Source organism: Erithacus rubecula, assembly GCF_903797595.1.
Source record: "Erithacus rubecula genome assembly, chromosome: 4".
Taxonomy (NCBI): Eukaryota; Metazoa; Chordata; class Aves; order Passeriformes; family Muscicapidae; genus Erithacus; species Erithacus rubecula.
The window spans coordinates 61,867,500-61,887,144 of NC_136686.1; the positions used below are offsets into that span (position 1 = coordinate 61,867,500).

The following is a 19,645-nucleotide window of genomic DNA, read 5'->3' on the forward strand; positions in this document are numbered from 1 at the left end:
TTATTCTGCTCCACAGCCTAATTTATTGTCTGTTCAGAGCAGCTCTTTCCTGTCTCAAAGGAGCTCTGTGAAATTAAATTCATTAAGCCATGTTAAGTGCCGTGGGATTCTCGCATGGTTGAATTTCAGAAGGGCAGAGAGCACTGTCATCTAACAAGGGCCTCCCCTGTCCAACAAATGTGCAATCCACACTTTTCCCTTTACCTATTATGGTAAAGACACCCTACCTGTTCTAGCACTTTTGAGATTTACCTTTTCTTCTTTTCTCCAAAAGGTTTCCTGTGTTTTTCAGTCTCTCACACATTCAAAAAAATCCATATAAAAATTTCTGGGCCATTAAAAAGGGAAATTTTAACAAAAACATCAGATTAAATCCTACTGCCAGAAAAAAAAAAAAAGCTTATGAATGTTAAGAAAATGTTCAATTAGATTCAATTAATCATAAGACAGATGAAGATTACTGAGACATAGAGTGTTACCTGTCTGTCCCCATTTACCAGCAGGATTCTTGAATGGCCACAAACACCCTGAGAAACCAGGTTCATGTGTTTGATAGATGTATCTAATTCATGGCTCCTTGCAGGTAGTTATCATGAAGCCATTTTCAGTGCTTTACACAAGATTGGCAATATCCCACAAGCATTTATCCTGTCCCTGCAGCTCAGAGAAGCAGAAGTGACAGATGTGGAGAGGGAGAGGGACACTGGTCTCCCCTGGCACTGCTGTGGCCACTCCATTTGCAGGATTTGCTGGTGCCAGTGTCCCTACAGAGGGATGTGGCTGGCACTGGACTTACTGCCATGGGCAACAAATCCCCCTCCATCCCAGCAGCTGAGTGAGAGCCAGGCTTGCCTGGGGAGTGGACACCAGGATGGTGGCTGCACTAATAATCCCAGCAGCACAGGGCAAATAAAGGTTTCCCATCTCTCTGAATGCAGACTCCATCATTCTTTGCTCACAGGAGGCTGTGCAAAGTGGCTGTTTTGGTTTGCAGATGCAGAACATCCAGGCTTATCTTCAAAGGTATCTGCAAAACCCACCAGTTCTGACAGGGAAAAAAACCTGGCTGCTATTGCTACTTAAGTGGCAACATATGGATTTCAGGCACTAATTGCATGCACCATGGCTTGATTAAATTGCTCCCTGGAGCTTTGCCAGAATAAATTATTTCACTTAGCAAAAGCTGGATCTGCACTGCAGTTTTGAAGCTGTTCCACACATGCCAAGGCAGCATGGAGCTACACTGGAGGTGTGCCTCAGGTGGTTCCATCTCTGCACATAGCTCTGGTTTTACATCCCACTGTCCTCTACGACACTGACCAGACACAGTCTTAGATATCAGCTCCTCTGCAGAACCTGCTACCTGTGCTCTTATCCTGTTAGTCTCTTAACCAGGATAACATTTTCATGATCAAGTGCTCAGATCAGCATGAAAAACGCTGGAAAACTGGATTGTTCTGAAATCAAGTGCATCAGCTAAGAGCCTGATTCTTGAGACTTTTTGAAAAAATACTCCCTAATATCAAGATTTTAAAATATTCCAGAAAATCCCCACTTGAGATTTTCAAGACGAGTGTCCTGACCTGAATTAGTAACAGACACAACTTCCCTGAACTCCATGAGCAGTAAGAGTTCTCAGGGATAATGGGCTCACAATCCTTTATGATTATCGGACTTTCTTATATTTTTAAATTTTTAGTCCATCAGAAATCTACCATCTGGATAGCTTCATAATGAACAGCTTTGCAGCAAACAGCTATGAACACATGAAAACTTTCTTTTCCCCAGAGTACAGGAATCAGGATTGAAGCTGTTTGCAGAGACCATAGAAGTACAGTGGCCTCCAAGGCCAAGGGCCCCCTTGTAAACTGGGAGAGGTTCTATGCATGCTTTGGCTGCTAGGACTAAAACAAAAAAGAAAAAAAAAAGGCACAATCAAACAGAGAGAAAAAAAAAAAAAAAAAAAAAAAAGGAAGAAAGAAACCAAACTAACTATAAAGCTGCTGTATTTGTTAGGAGCATCTTTCTGTGAGCTGAAGACTTATCCACTCACTGACCAGCATTACTTGAGCTGCTGAAAATGGGCTTCTGTAGCTAATTTGAGGGGGGAAATGCAGAATGATATGTGTGCATATCTTCATTATGGTTTAGCACAAATAAAATAATTCCTGCTAGAATTAACTGAGACAAGAATAGCAATTCCAGCCCACACAGTTCTGCAGGAAATGTTCCAGAATAGCTACATGGAGTATATTCTCACTACCAAATCAGAGTGCTCTTCAGAGAGGACTTGTGAACCAAACCATGTGGATCTGTGGGCATGTAATCAAAGCTACAAAGCCACAGGGATTTAACAATGCTCAAAGCATCCATTGTACCTTGGTGACAGAAAAAGCCTCTCTGCCTATCCTGTTGCTTTAAAGCTGTTCATTTCCCTCACCAGATGCAAATTAAATCCCACACTTCCAGTATAAGGCAGTTTAATGAGTGTTTCCATCTAGCAGAGAGGTTAAGAACACAGCAGCTGCTTTCTGAGGGACAGCAACTTGTTCAGCCTCAGCCTTCCCAGCCTTGTGCCTGGACCCACTGGCAAAACTGCAGTTCCAGCTAAAGCTCAGGACACTCCTCCCAAGCACTGTAGAAAAGGTTTCATTTTGGCTTAAACTAAAATAAACCACCAGTTCAACTCAACAGCTACAGCAGAGATACCAGGACAGCTGGTCTATCCTGTTGTTCCAGAAGGACAGGAGGATAGGAACGTCCTGAAATCCTCAGTTCCATGTGGCCCAGAGGTGGTGACAGTCCCTGTACATGTATGGCTGGCAGCAGAGTCTGGCCCAGATGAGATTACACCAGTGTACAAGGGCAGCTGCAGCAGGATACTAGTGCAGTGTCTGCATTACAGAAAAGACAGAATCTAAATCTATAAAATCCTAAGTCACAAGGGTTGCTGAAAAGCAATAAAATTTTTCTGTTTTGTTGGTTTTGGGTTTTTTTGGTTGGTTGGTTGTTTGGGTTTTGTTCTCTTTTACTAGACTGTCCAATTCGCTCCTGATGTCTGAGCCTTCAAAATTTTCCTCTTTTACAACATTTTTTTCAAAACAGTCTTTTGCCTTTGAATTCTTACAGACAGTCTGTGGTCGAAGAAACATCTGGGGAAGATTAAAACAAATAAATGGTTGGGCAATTTTTAATAAGTTTTCCTTGGGAGTCTCAAGTACTACTGCAGGAATCTCAAGCACACTATTGCTTTTCAAATGGTTTCATCAGGCCATAGTCCAAGATTAGCTTCAAATTTAATTTACAGACAGAATTTCTAGCCACCAATCTTCTCTTCATCATTTAAGAAACTATCATAGGAAAAAAAAGTCATAACCTTTCTTCATTTTTTTCCAGATGTGATCAAGAGTTGCACTTCTGTGAGAGCAGCAGAGTAGATTTGGAAATATTTAAGTATTGAACATAGCCACATATGAAAAAAAAAAGAAAAAGCAGGACTTTGAACCACATAAATTAAACCAGAAGAGCAAATAAAGATTATTAAAAATATTTATTATTTATCAAAAACTGACATTAGATCAGTTGGGTAGAGCATAGTGCTTAATAATGCCAGGGTGATGGGTTTGGTCCCCATATGAGCCATTTACTTAAAAGTTGGATTTGATGATCCTTGAGGCTGTCTTCCAGTTGAGACCATTCTATGATTCTGTGATTCTGTGATTCTGTGACATTGTGAAACACTTGGAGAATACTGACATGCAACAAATATGCCATCTCAGCTGGTCTGCAGCCAGAACATCTCCGAAAAATGTTTAAATGAGTAAAAAATAGGAGAGATGGGGGACTTATCTTGAATAAGTGAGATTAGAAAGTTCTGCAAAAGGCCTGCATATTTGTGATATTTGCACAAAACAGAAATTTATGTCCTATTAGTGCATTTGGTCATCAAATACAATGAATCTTGGAGAAGATGAATCCCACTATGGGCAGCAAAGGCATGCAAATCGCCAGGCCTTAGTAAGGAGCCCAGTCTGAAACTGAAATATATTAAATATATTTCTGAAACTGAAATATGTGAAAGTCCATTTGTGTCTATTATCTGTTGTTTAAGCAGGCTCAGTTTAACAAAAATAAAGGTCCATTACAGCCCCAGCAGGACCCAGAGAATTTATTGGGCATCAGAACAGGTTTTGTGTATACGCTCAAATAAAGTTTGTTACCAACACCCTCGCCAGATCATCTCTCATTAAAAAACACTGTCAATGCCTTTCCCTAAATATTCCTGCTCCACTTTATGAACCCCGCTCTTTAATAATCCGCTTTGTCTGCAGGTGGCAAATCTGCTCAGACTCTTCCAGATCCCCCAGATAAGCTACGCCTCCACCAGCGCCAAGCTGAGCGACAAGTCCCGCTACGACTACTTCGCACGGACGGTGCCGCCGGACTTCTACCAGGCCAAAGCCATGGCTGAAATCCTGCGCTTCTTCAACTGGACCTACGTCTCCACGGTGGCTTCCGAGGGCGACTACGGCGAGACGGGCATCGAGGCCTTCGAGCAGGAGGCGCGCCTGCGGAACATCTGCATCGCCACCTCCGAGAAGGTGGGGCGCTCCAACATCAGGAAATCCTACGACGGCGTGATCAGGGAGCTGCTGCAGAAGCCCAACGCCAGGGTGGTGGTGCTGTTCATGCGAGGCGACGACTCGCGCGAGCTGATCGCCGCCGCCAACCGCTTCAACGTGTCCTTCACCTGGATCGCCAGCGACGGCTGGGGCGCGCAGGAGAGCATCGTCAAGGGCAACGAGCACGTGGCCTCCGGGGCCATCACCCTGGAGCTCGCCTCCCACCCCGTCAAGGAGTTCGACAGGTACTTCCAGAGCCTCAGCCCCTACAACAACAGGCGCAACCCCTGGTTCAAGGACTTCTGGGAGCAGAAGTTCCAGTGCAACCTGCAGAACAGGAAACCGCATAAAAGGGCTTGTGAGAAGCATTTCACCATCAACAGCTCCAACTACGAGCAAGAGTCCAAGATCATGTTCGTTGTGAATGCTGTGTATGCAATGGCTCATGCCTTGCATAAAATGCAGAGGACTCTCTGCCCAAACACCACCAAACTCTGTGATGCCATGAAGCATCTGGATGGCAGGAAGCTGTACAAAGATTATCTCCTGAAAGTAAACTTCACAGGTAATAACTCCTCTTTTGGTACCTACAGAATGTAATTAAGCGCTGTAATTCTGCAGTTCTACCAAATTTCTTGGTAGCAGCTACTTGCACAGTTCAGATCAGGGTGGTACACAGGCAAGGTCACTTCAGACATAAGAAAGGAGCTTGGTGAAAACCCTAAAAAAACCAGGTTGATGCTCCTCCTGCTTCCAGCAGAAGGAAGAGGTGAAGGTGGCAACAGCTGGTGTTGGCAGTGTTGCACTCCATCCTCCAAAATTCCACACACCAACACCCATTTAATTCACAGCCAGTTTGGGCATGTTTGGAAGCCAATGGTCCTTTCACCACCTGCTACATCAGGCAGCTGCCTGCTATTCCCATGCCAAGTCTTGGCCTTCCCTCCCTCGCTTTGCTATGAATTTACATAATTGCTGGACCATGGCCAATGTCCCTGCGATAGTAAAGTAATAATTCCTGTCATAGAACCAGATGTACGTAAACTATTTAAATATATGGGGTTGTGCCATAACCTGTGTTACAGAACTACAGGCTTAATGATAAAGTATAAAAAAGCTACATTGAACATGTGCAGGAGGTGTGGAGGAGGGTGGCCAATCTGGGAATGATATGAGCGAACTTCATGGGGACTGGCTATACAACACATGGCATCTCTGTGGTTTTGCCACTCCATATGGCTGAGTTTTGCTTTTTTAGTAATACTATGTTATAACAATATTACACCTTAGCAAAGCTAAATAGATCTACAGAGGAAACAAGTAAAGTTTAGAACATCCTGTCTCTTTGTTGCTACATGTCAGAGCTTCTTCTGAAGCATCTAGGTTGAACTTGCATTTCTGTGTATTATGAAACTGATATTCTCAGCTGACTGAGTTGATAGTAAGGAACCATCATGCTGTGCTTTGAGAACTAGCTCCAAGAGGAATTGAAGGATAAACGTGTAGGATGCAGCATGCTCAGTCCCAAGAGATCTTCAGTAATTGTACAAAACTAATAACACAGAAAACCACATCAAACTGTCAAGTTGGAGCTTGAACTTTTCCCTCCTTTAGAGATGTTCTCAGTATTTGACTCAGATCACCTCTAGATACTACCAACCACATCCCTGGTGCTTCTCCAGCTCCCAGTGAGGTGCACCTGATGTAACCAAGTACTCAAGGCAGAACGAAATAAAATGTTTGGGTTTAGACCTCTAAAATTAGGTATCATGCTCTCTCCTTCCCCTCCTCACAGCACTTAAAACATAGAAACAGTTTTCCCACTTGGCTGCACTTATCTTCAGAGATACTTGAATGTCTTTAAATTGTTGAAATCAATTGGTTTTAGGAGGACAGCACTTCATGGGAGCTGATTCCTGGCATGCTGATCAGGAGGGAAGGCAGTGCTGTGCTTCTGTTCCTGCCAGGGAGATACTTCATGAGTGTAATGACCTGCCTAAATGAGTAGGCACTTCAATATTTTAAACTTCAATATTTTGAAGATTTTTCTGACACTACAGGTGTTTTTATGGGCTTAAATGAAAACACTATTAATAGATTCCAGCCTTAACACTTAGCAACCTTTGTTCAAATACAGGATTATTAATAATTTTTCTAACATATTTTAAAGGACCCAAGCACTTTTCCACTCAATATCTAAAGTCGAAATAACTCCACTTTTCTTTGAAATCTCAGGAAAAATTTTATTCATCCAGAGCCAGAAAAATTTGTTTTAATTTTGACTGAAATATCTTTTATATTTTTATGAATTGAGAGTTGAAACTGTTCAAGCTGGGGAGAAAAATTGCAGCTTGTAATTTTTCAGTTTTGAAAACATAAGTCTCTTTTTTGAACTAAAATAATTTGATTAAAAATCAGCATGGAAATCTTTGAAACTCTGAAGAGCTTTATTTTCCATTAATTTTCATTTCCAATTTAAAACATTAAGAAACCTGTCAAGTTCTTTTTCAATGGCTTTGTTCCATATACATTTTTTGCCAGCTTACAAGATGACTTGCTCATCTCTTTTCTTTATTATTCGTTCTTCCATTACAATGTGAATATCTGTTTTAATGTAAGTTATTTTTTATGCAGGTGAGTGATTTTTATGTAGCAAGTTATTAAGCAAATCTTCCATCGCTTCTTCCTTTCAGAAGGGTGAGAAAAATTAATACATATGTGAGTTTTTTAATACATATTAGTCTTGTCATTGATTTCTGTGGGACCAAGAATTATTCTTTGCTCTTTCCTGGCTGATGAAAATCTTTAGGTGTGTTGTTAATGCAATATGAAGACCTTGTTGCATGTTACATTTGATCAATGATGCTCTCAAACCTGAGAATGTTTTCCCAGCACAGAGGGAGGGTGGCATGGAAGTTACCAGTGCAGCAGCACTGCAACCAAGGCAGGCTGTGGATTTTCTCTCTTCTTTAGCCTGGGAACTGATCCACACCCAGCACAAGGAAGCAGGCAAGAAACAGAACAGTGATAACCATATTTGCAGATACACAAGCAGCTATTCAAGCAATGCCTCCTCTGCTGAAAGGCAGGGGTCCACACAGATAAGCCCTGCAAGCACAAAAATCAAGCAAAGAAACGGTGGAAGAAGTCAAACAAACGGCCCTGGATGTCTGGTCCCAGTTTCCTGGAACATGGTGCATTTCACACATACCACTCTGAGTAAATGATCAGGTGCACTTCTATGACTGGTGTGGGAAGGAGCAATTGCAGACATTTACCCTTCACACTGAAATTAGTTTTGATTAGTCTTTGATTACAGCTAATGGAGGGGATCAGCACTTACAGTCTGCTCCAGCCCATGTGAGGTGTGATTTGCCCCTACATCTCTTGCTATTGACTACAGATGGAGTATAGAGTGATTAAGGTTTATTTTCACTTGCCATTTAGCTGAAAGCCTGAAGTGAGACTCTCAGGAACAGCAGTAATGTGATTTGCAAGGAAATACTCCCAGACCAGCTAACAGCAGGGTGGTTGTAGGGGACTGGCCAGGGTTTATGCATCCTTGTGCTGCCACTGCTGCTGACATGCTGTGTGACAGGTATTTCACTAATATCTCTGGGTTCCTACCTATTTCTCCTTTTTCATTAAATTGAAATAAATCCACAGAACTGCAGTGTGGGATGAAGACAGGGTGAGATTTCACTCCTTATTGTCTGTAAGATACACCAGGCACATCATTTTCTTGCAACCCACTAAGATATATATATATAACAAATATCATGATATCCTGAATCTTTTCAGCAAAGGAAAAAAGAGACACCTGTGCCTAATGCCAGCTTCCAGCAGCAGTATGTGAGAATGCAAAGCCCAGCCCCTAGATAAATGCTCTCACTCAATTTCAGTGTTTGTTTGGCCTTTCAAAGGAGATATAGGCTGGTTCATGCTCTTGATCTTCCTATCCTCTACATTCCCTCCTGAGGGCACAAGTGCAGCACTTGATGTTCTAAATCATGATGGTTTTCTGCTGATAAAGAGATGCTGGTTCAAGAGGCTGTTAACTTGTATTACCAGAACAACAAAGAAGTGCTGAACAAAAGTAAAGGTCTCCACAAAAGGGAGCACAGAGTACACTCAACTCCTCACCATACCCAGCTAAGGGCAGCACACAGAGGGGTCCTGGGAGGGCTGTGAACCCAGGCATGAACTCACATACCCAGAAACCTTGCTCCCTCACAAAGGTGGAGGGGACAGTGCAGCAAGCTGCTTTGCTGACTATTTTAACTTGTTTAAGCATCAGCATGACACAGAAAAGCAGTGTTGTCATTGCCCACAGCACTACTGCAAGCCTCACATTTGACAAGTGCCAGGACAGTGTAAGAGGAGTGTCCATCACTGGGGGCAAAAAAGTGGCAGGGTCCTGCAGAGCTGTGCCCTGCATTGCTGCCTGGTGTAGCTGCTCCCTCAGGACATTGGGCTGGAGGGGAGGAAGGGGAGCAGTGATAATGAAAGACCAGCATTAGCTCCAGAGTTACTTGTCTAGTGCAGGATAGCAGCCCTGTCACCCAGGAGTGTGGGGCTGGGCTCCAGCTTTTCCCAGTCCAGTTAGCAGGGCTGTGGTATAACAGGACTAACCCTGCCCTCAGTCTAGTGTAGGAGCATATGGGCAGAGGGGGGTTGGATTTTGGGATACATGCATGTCCACATGTTTTCTGAATCTGCACAGCTAGTGGTTAAAAGAATTTGGCTAAAGTAGTAAACTTGGAAAAAAAGATCATTAAAAATTTTAGGCAATGCTTATTTAAAGTACTCAATGTGTTTTCCTATCCCTTTCTCCCTCCTGAGTTACCAGAATTACTGTCATGGACCTTTCTGCCTTTGTTCATAAATGCACCTCTTCTACAGCAAAGCCTGTATCATCAAAACTGGCTTATCCTGGGCAAGTCCTCTCCCCTGGCTAACCAGAATGACTACTCCAAATGAGAAAAGGGCTGTAAGCCAGGTCCCATTTCCTCCATTGGACACTATGACAAAATGTTTATTCTTAGCTGCACTTATATTTCTGTGTTCATTGTTTTCCTTCTCTTCCTCCTCCTTCCTCCTCCTCCTGCCCAGTCAACACTGAAATAATACAAAGAAGCACAAATTCACCTTCTCATTTAGTTCTTGAGCACTGGTGACTTCTGTTGTGAGAACACAATTTCACAGACCATTTCCATCATATCTGTTCCATCCAAGTAAGAAAGAGCTGAAGTCATGGTCTGCAACAAGCAGATGTCACCTTACTTCTGCACAGCAGCATTGCACGGTCCCTGCTCTGGGATTTAAACATAAATATTCCCTGTCAAAAGTTCACTTCAAAACTCAATGTTCAGCCAGGCTGCATGGAGCACAGAGCAAAAGAATGCTGCATTTGCTATCACAGCAGATTACAGCTGCAGAAACTTCAAAGGCTGGCTGTGAGTTGAGAGCAGGGAGTGCCTGGGCAGGCTGAAGCCACAGCTCAAAGCCCAGGCTCTGCAGATGGCTCTGCCACTCTGTCATCTCACCCAAAGAGCTCCTTCTCATCAGCACAGATCCCCCTTGCCTTCAGCACTCACTCAGCAGTGAGGTCCTCATGGTCATCCTTGTGATGCTTATTTGTAGGATAAGCCAGAACAGACTTTCAGATGAAGGCAAAGCTCACATGGGCAGAAGGCATCCACTACCTTGTTAATCATAAAAGTTGTAAAAGTGTAATACATGATGGATTTGTAGCTAATAAAAGCAAGGAAAATGAGTGAATTCCCCAAGATATTAATTAAAAATAGACATGAAAAAGATGTCTAGGATTTGTAGGAAAAAAATACTGACTTTTCCTGGGACCACAAATGTGTCACAGTGTTTAAAACCTTGCAAGCAGCTAAGGGACAGTCTCTGAATGCACACTGGAGATTTGCTGTTTCAGAGCAGAGGAGCAGTTGAACATGCACAGTATTTTCCTACATTCTCTCTCTATTGGAGTTATATTGGTGTAAATACACAGAGAGCTGCAGCAAGATTTTGGTGGCCTGGTAATTCTGATGGCCCCATCTCCTTCCTCCTCTGTTTACAGACATCATGGGATCTGCTGTTCCTTTACTTTGGGTAAATTTACCCTCCAAGAGTAAATGAGCCAATCTCTACTTAGTCCCCCTGAAGATTTAATTACGTGTGTATATTAATATATACACATACTTATATATATGCATTTATATAGATTTTTAATTGTGTATGCTATAGATTCATAAAATCATAAAATTAAAGAATAAAGCAGATTGGGTAAGCTCTAGTCTAACTTCCTGCTGAAAGCTAAGGCAGCTGTGCAATCAGATTAATTTCCTCGGGTCTTTATAGAAGTAAACTGGTTAAAATTAAATATTATAGAACCTTTCCAACACCTAGTTTATGTTTGAGGTATCATGGTGGCAGCAACTGGTCTGCACTCTGGATGTGTTGTGTGTACTCACTGCACCCTGTGAACTGGATACCTGGGCTGGCACAGGGACAGAGGCATTGTTCTCTCTAGGGCACATGTTCCAAACAAAATTTCCATTAAAACTTCTCTCACCACGATGGCAGGTCAGTGACCTACCTGTTAATGGTGTCTGCTATCAAGCCAGAGACCATCATTAAAAGCTGCTGTTTCATGCAAACACTAATTGCCACTAATTCTCAGTAATTAGCCTGAGTGAGCAGGAGCAGAGGTTGAATTGTGTTTGTACCCCTTGAGATAAGCTCCAGCAGCTCAGGCCAAGGTGTGCTGGGCTATTGCTCCCCATCTAACTCAGGAGAAATGTACTTTTGGCTGCTGCCACCACTGCCACCACTGCCACCACTGCTGCCACTGCTCTCTGCCTGGTCTGGGCACTGAGCTCCCATGGACAGAAAAATGGGAAATGCAGCATGAGCAGGACACAGAGCAGCAACAGCTTTTCTTCATAGTTCTCAGCAATCTCTGGAAATATGCTGCCTTTGGCCTTTACCCAGCCCAGTGTCATTCCTGGAAAGCCTGAAGAAACCACAGGCCAGCAACAGCCCCAAACGTGTTATAGTGGTATATTTAGGTGAAAGTACTTTGGCATCCCTAAAATTGCAACTGGATCTCCATCTCGGTTTCCTCTACTTGAATATTTAAACAACCCACCACTTCAGCTGAGCTATGAAATACTGAACATAAAATTACATAGTCTATGCCTTTTATGTCATTTATAGTCAGCTGCTTATCTCCTATTAATAATGTAGCCTTTAGGCAGCCATAAATCTCTAGATTTCACAGCATCCATGCAAGTGTGTAAACGAGGATGAGATTAGACACCCTGTGTTTGTGGAGAAACATGACTGAAAAACAGAAATGTTTTTTTTTCAGATCACATATTTGAGAGACAGAAGGCTTGGTAACCTAATTTCTCTAAATCACAGACTCCTGTATTTTCCTGCTGCTTGTTTTATAATAGTTATTATTTTATCTTTTGTTTTGCTGGCAAATGATATGTGAATCCCAAACACCAAGGATCTGTACAAACCCTCAGAGGAGCAGAAAATCTCATACAACCTTTTAATCCCCCAACTATGCACATTCCCTTTCCCAATCCTACTGGGTTTTACAGTAGGGGGACAACTCAAGACATATCTTGGAATTATATTGTTATTCTTCATGCAGATTTACCTGGAAGAAATGTTTACACATAAGTAAAGAGGTGTCAGGTCTGCTTCTTTTTCCTGTGACCATGAAGGAGAAGATATCAGGTGAGAAAGAAGACTTTGGTTCAGGATTCCTATCCCTTGCATTTTAGCATCTATTTCAGCTCTGAAAAGCCCATGGAAGGACCAGATTCTTCTCTACCCTCTGCTACAGAAGAGCACTTTGGCACTTCCATATCCAAAACCAGCTAATCTCACACACTGAGATACTGAGATACTACTGTGGGGGCTGACAAAGGCAAAGGCTGTGCTCAGAACGTGACCACAGAAGTGTTGAGGGTGAGGACAATACATGAGAAGGTGATTCCATTTTATTCTTTTGAGTCATCCAGGTGTGTCCTGGACTTCCAGTGAGTCTCCAAGAAAACTCATCTTTTCAAAAGGTGATGAAAAAAACTACAGAAAGTCACAAATCCAGATGTCTAATCCTGAAGATAACTAAATGTTAGGTTATTTTTACAAAACCTATATCCTTGCTGGCAGCTAATAATTATACTACAAAGGCAGAAGTGAAAGCATAATCAGTAGAAAAGTATCTTTTCTCCTGAAATAACCTTAATTTCACAACATCCCTGGAAGATATTTTCTTCACCCAGTAGAGCACAGTGCAAAGATATTTCCAGGCTAAGAGTGGTTAAACAGAAACAGGGACAAGACCAGTTCAGCTGCATTAGTGAGACACTGACACTCAGCCTGGTGCTGCAGTCTAGACATGGATCATGGCCTGAATCCTACATCAATTCCAGGTAGAAAGTTTGCAGACAACTTGTCCCAAGCCAGCTGCTGTATTTGTACTTGTTAAACTGGAGCCCAGAGGAACATGTGAATCTATGGCAGCTTTTTGCAAAGCCTGAACTATTCCCTTTAGTTTTGTCTTTTCCATTTGATTCCCGGTGCAAAAAAAAAAAAAACCCACCCCTCACTGATACAGATCTTTTTTTTAATAAAAGGGGACAAAGAAATTAAACCCAAACTCAAAACAGCCATTGTTTACGTTTTCCACTAACATATATTTTTTCCCAAAATGTTTCCCATTTTTTCAAAAAGCAACCAGCTCAACATCTTCATGGAGCAGAAACTCCTTTTGCATATGCATGCTCTTCACAAACTGATCTTCTACACAACTTCCATCAACTGCAAACTGGATGGACCTGACAACAAATGTGTGTGACTTTTCTTTCCTCATTTGTCAGAGCCAAGTTTCTAAACACATCTAAAAGCATCTCAGAGAATGTCTGCCTTGGCATCACTGCAATATTTATGGTTATTTAGTTAGCAGATATAGAATATAATGTAAAAATATATTTCATTGCTGTTATCTGGGTGAGTCATTTCCTTTTGTTTCCTCCTTCCTGCCATGAAAGTGTATTTTTCTGAGCACATAACAAGTGAAGACAAAGAATATTAAAATTCTTCAAGGCAAGGGGAACAAGGCACATATTCATGGGCAGGGATATGAGAGGCAGAGAAACTTCTAACAGAAATGTCCATGAAATCCTAGCTGTAGCATGGCTACAGGAGCAATCCTTTGATTTGCTCTTTTGCTTTTTGCTCCATCCATGGACAGCTCACCTGCCCACTGTTGGGATAAAAAGAGGTTCTAAAGCACTAAGCCAGAAAGGACCATGTTTCCAAATGAAATCCTTAAACTCAAGGCATGTATTTTGTAAATAAATTACCAAGATCAGTTATTTTATGATATATTTCTAGACACAAACTCACTCTTTCCTGAATGCATGTCAAGAACAGCTCAGGGCCAGAAGCTGTGGGGATGGGAATGGTGGTTTCAAACACCCAGTAGATGGAAAGCAGAAGTTATTGTACCCCACAGTCTGAAGCCCCCTCAGTCTTGCATCTGAATTTCATCTCCCACAGTTTTGCTTTTCTTGTACAAGCCCATCTTTCTACTTGGCAATATATGAATCATCCCATCTCTTCTAGACTAATGACATATATACATCTAGCACATTTCTTACAAAAGAAATCTAAGACCCTTTCTGAAGGCTGAGAGATATTCACTTTTTAAATGCATATCTGCAATTGCTGCTCAATTCAATGGAGGTTTCATTTTTCTACTTGCTGCTATACACAGATCCCAGACAATCTGCTGGAATAAGCTAAGGCAACAGTTCCTTTGTATATACGAAATATTTACCAGTTCTGTGGCTGAAATATGAGGCTCAGCAAAGAAAACATCATAGTTTTATTCAGGGAAGGGATTGCACTGAGGAAACAGGGAAACTACTGGTGTGAGAAAGCTGAGGGAAGCCCAGGCTTGAGCAGAGTCCTCATGCAGAATGCATGTGCTACAGAAATCCCAAGTAACTCTGTAGCTGAGAGAATATGGATTTTCTGGGTGGAATGTGATTCCTAAGGGGTACATCTGATATAATTTTGATTCTGTGACCCAATATTAACCACATTTGTTGTGTGGATTAGAAAGTACACAGAGGCATGAACATGCACATTCACAAGAGCACTCACCCACTGTTCTTTAAAATTTTACTTTGCTTAACCTAATTCTGTAATAAGAAATAATACTTGATATATGATTGCTGAGATGGCATTTATAAAGAGTGAGCAGCAAATTCAAAATCACGGATGAGTTCCAGCATCCACAGTCAGGGGACATTCACAATCAGTTCTTTTCCTTGGAGAGGCTGTTACTGGCCTTGTCCCTTCTTGTTACTGCATTTGTTTTTTCACCATTCACAGGATGTTATGCACATGCTGCCAACATGTTCTTCTTTCTATTAATTATGCCCTAAAAGCCATCTTCCCTTCTTCCCAAGGTGGAATTTGTGTAGGGATCAGTAGCTGACTGTTCATCTGCAGCTCTGGAGCCTCAAGCATCTTCCTGTGCTTCTGCTACAGAACTTTTCTTCTCTCTTCCTGTGGGAACACTTTCTCTATGGCTCTAACTTTTACAAGAAATCTTAAATTTGCTCCAAAACACCAGGACAGGCCTGATCATATGCAGAAATTTAGGGGGTGGGGTTGCTGGACTATTCTAGCCTAAGCATCAATTATATCATTGCCTGTAACAGCAAAAGTTGTGCTCATGTGGTTCCTTCCCTTGACATAAATAACTGCACACTATGTACCCCTATAAATAAATTTTACCTGTGGTTTCTGAAAAGTAAAGTTTTCTATGACATTTCTCTATTGCCCTGATGAATGCAGCAGCTGATCACTGCTCCAAGTGATCAGCTTTGTGTCAGATTGGCCTGCTGTACCAGGAGGCAGTGGCTTCAAGAAACTGTGACACTAGTGTTGGGAACTGACAAAAATGTTCTGAAAAACTTTGTTAAACTTCCTCTATTACATTTGCACATCCATTTGAATAAATAGCTAATGGCTAGTTAATGCTTCAGTAACTGAAAGAATAAAATACCCATCTTTAAAGGCTCTTTGGAGAAGAAATTATCTCAAGTCAGAGGAAGGTTTGAGGCAGTACTGTTAATGTCTTTTCTAGATCTCTGAAACATTTTATCAGTCTAATCCTATCAATGTGTCTCTGCTTCCACCATAAAACAGGCAAATAAATCAACATTTTCCTTTTACATTTTCCCCCGAGGTCCAATGATTGCTGTTGCTGAACTGATTCAGTGGAGCAAAGCATTAGCAAAATGATTCTGTGCTCTCAACTTTATCTTTTATCCCTGAGAACAGAAGAATTTGCAAGTATTAATAGGATGTGAAGGTTGTGTGTTGTAGTATAACACATGCAAATGAACACTGAAGATACTGGGAGAGATAACATGCTGGCACCTTGTGTGTGATGTGCAGAAATAACCTTAAAAGCCAAGAGTTATCCTTTATCTCATGTTCTTTTGCCTAAAATTCATTGTTGTGAGAAGCCCACTTTCACCTCTCTGGCTTACTCAGCATTTGGTCAGCTGAGATGGACTCTGTTAAACACTGAATTAACTTGGAATTTCAATAAGTGTGCATTTCCAGCCACTGCCTTATTACATGGAAAAGAGTAAAAATAAAATCCAGACTCATGCCTTTATAAAGGAAGATGAGCACATTCAATGTGTGTGGTGGACCTTAATGTAAACATTTCTTTAATTTCTCCATCAATGGCCAAAATTGAAGCCACCCACCTTTGATGTATTCTTTGACACACTTCTGTAATATAACTGGAGAACTATTGATGGAGGAAGATACCCATCTCCCTGACAGCATCTCACATTAGCAAGAGCCACCTTTGGAGGTGCCAATTCCTTTCCACTCTCTATAGGAAGTCTGTAAGAAAACTGCACTCCCAAAATAGACACTTTAATTAAACTTATGTCCAAGAAATATGGGTCATTTTTTATTTCATTCACGTATTATATTCCTAGAAGAAAAGGATCCAATCCAGAATCCTACACCATGTGATGTGTGAACCATTTACTTTTCCAGCTGTACTCCAATTCTTTTTCCTCCACCAGCATTATGTCAGATGTGCCAAATGCTATAAGTGAGCTGCATAACATCTCTGAGCCTAAAGGTACCTGTGTTTCACCGTGGTATTGAGTCTTTATTCCAGCTCTGAGGCATTCTATAACTCCTTTTTTTTCTCACAAAATGTTCAATAAATTTGAGCTTCAATTATTTCAAATACATGCAATCCTTAGAATTCACTACTTAGGGTTTTATTTCCCTAATGCAAATACAATTTCATTTTGCAAATTGCCTCATTATTAGCAATTTGTAGGATGATTGCTGAGAGTTTTCAGTAGCTCCTTAACAAAAATAATAGCATAGAGTCATAAGATTTGTAGGAAGAGGCAATACCTTTATTAGACTGCCCACATACCTAGGGAAAAAAAAAGAAGCTTTTGGCATAACATCTCTTTCTCATATCTTGTCTTGCATCTCGATCAGCCCTTGTGTTTCTGAACTCTATACTTCTAAAGAAGTGAACAGAAAGCTTTCAGCAATTACTCTGCAAATTGATAGTAATGAGGCTGTTTGCAAAGGGAAATTGTGTTTCCTGCAGGAAATAAAAACCTGATATACTAAACTCCGAGTTGTTCCTTCAAAATAAATGAAGGTCAGATTTATTGAGCAATGGTGCTGGTGACCTAATGGAGTGACCTTGGGCCTGAAAGCTTGTGCATTTCTTCCATCTGTAAGTCTAATAAGAAATACTGCCTTTCTTAGACACTTGAAATTTCTTACATCTTGGACTGTCACAGCTACAATATTACTACTACTAAATACATTGCAGTGTAAGTAATTAAATCTATGTCAGTCCACCTGATTTGGGAGTGTCTTCATATCAAGTCAATTAGGAAATAACAGCCAGAGGGTCTATTTCATGGTTCATTTGCTTCTGATCTCTAAGGGCAAACTATCTAACTAAATTATTCAGAGCCTTGTCTGGAAACACCTCTCTAATCCTCCAGTCCCCATAGAGGAGAAAATGTTTTAACCAACTTCCTTTAATATCTTAATAACTAAATCTATTCATATTTCCTTCAGGCTGACAAAGAAGGGCAAAAATATTATTAGGTATTTAACACTTCCTTAGACAGCTATGTCTGCAATCTGGGGGTGGAATTTGCACATCATGGAACAGTGCCTCCAAAAAGAGAAAAATTCATGCTCCTGTGATATAACAACCTTGTACCCACTTTAGTCCAAAAGTAAATTTTAACAAAGTTAAAACACAGCTTCAATCTCTTCCAGCTGCACCTTGGATGTACTGGGAAGAGAGGGTAAAAGGCATGGCACCAGTTCCCAGCTCTGAGGACACATGGGAATGTCCCTCGCCCAGAGCTCAAATTGGACACAGGGTACCCATAACCCCTGAACTGGCAGAAAGTCACAACTAAAACACAGACTGAGACCAACATTAATGTTCAACAACTGACAGAGAACTCACCAGCCAACTCAAATTTTCCTCAGATCAAAACATTTCAAGAGCTACCAAAGGCCAGCCCAGAACTCCCAGTTCCAGCTCCTGAGCTGGTGTTCTGTCCCCCTAAAGAGTGGCCATAATTCTGCATGAAGGGACTGGGCTCCCCTTCCTTGCTTCTGTGCATGAACAGAGAGCTGGCCTGAGGGAGGAGTTAGGCAGTTTGAAGGCATGGTTTAATTTCCTTTGTAATTGCAAGCTGATTGCTGTTTTGAATTACGTTGCATGCATTTTGCCTCTTGTGCCAACCATTTCTTTAAGTGGATAAACTTAAATTAAAAGAGTGGTGTCAGTTGAAAGACATTTCTATGTTGGAATCTCACAAATTACACATATTAATTATTAACCTAGCAGACTTATTAAAAAAAAAAAAAAAAGAAAATCACCTTGGAAGATTTTTCATAAGTATATGTTTTATCTTAAATTAATCCAACCTTAACCAAAGAACTGCAAGAAATATTCTTAATTTTATGGGAGATGTTTGTATTTTTAAGGAGAAGTATGAGTGCAGAATTTGCTCATGCTTTTACCCTCCATGTCTCGAAATCCAAATGCTTTAAGGAAGAAGAAATTCTTCTTTTATTTCCTTATATTTCCTTAAAAAGAATAAGGGCAATTTCACAGTTTCCTTGATGAAGGTTTGTAACTTAGCATCTAGTTCATTCTCCTCATGTCCTAAAGACCACACCTATGCCCAAGAGCCTCACAAGCAAGAGGACAACACCTACCTGGAAATGTAAAACATTATGCTTGAGGCAAGCAATTCACAGGAAAGGTAGCCTGGGAGTTCTGTGCTCAGCCAGGCTGAGGAGAGTGAGGATAATGACAAACCAAAGGAGTTCTTCTGGTTTTCCAGATCCTTCTTGTCTAATTTTGCACCTGTTCCCAGGCTGTTCTCTCTGATAGCACAGACAGATGTGGATAGCACTCCACAGCAGCCTGTGCAGCAGCTTGTGGGACACCTGCCCTCAGGACATTCTGAAGCCCCTTGGTGCTCCAGCTGTGAGCTTGGAGCTCCAGACACTGGTGCCATCCATCTCACTTCCCTTCAGATACAAAAACAGTGGATGTATTCCAGACAGTCACACTCATGGTGGTCAACAGAAAAAAGAACAGTTTGGCTGGGCTGTTCTAGATACCACTGTACAGTGGACCCTAAAAATACTCATTCTCTTTTGTAGGATACAAGTTTGGGATACCTAACTTATCCACATATATTCCTTAACAGATGATTGCAACAAGGCCTGAGGAAAACATTTCTGTCTCTGACCAGTGCAAAAGTTGTGGGGGTCTATGAATAGTTTTAAAATTCCCTACAGCCAGTGTCTAGCCTAAGAGAGAAACTATAGACCTGAATGGAATATCTGTAGGCATAGATAGAAAAATTACATTT

The 19,645-nt window shown here is 41.4% G+C and overlaps 1 protein-coding gene across 3 annotated transcripts in view; it reads left to right on the forward strand.

The window, feature by feature from the left end:
• Positions 1-19,645, forward strand: part of GRM3 (glutamate metabotropic receptor 3) — a 101,763-nt gene that overhangs the window by 65,982 nt on the left and 16,136 nt on the right. For all 3 annotated transcript variants that reach the window (XM_079304348.1, XM_079304349.1, XM_079304347.1), the window contains one exon: positions 4,332-5,187. In XM_079304348.1, coding sequence (XP_079160474.1) covers positions 4,332-5,187 — 856 coding nt within the window. The remainder of the gene's footprint in view (positions 1-4,331; positions 5,188-19,645) is intronic.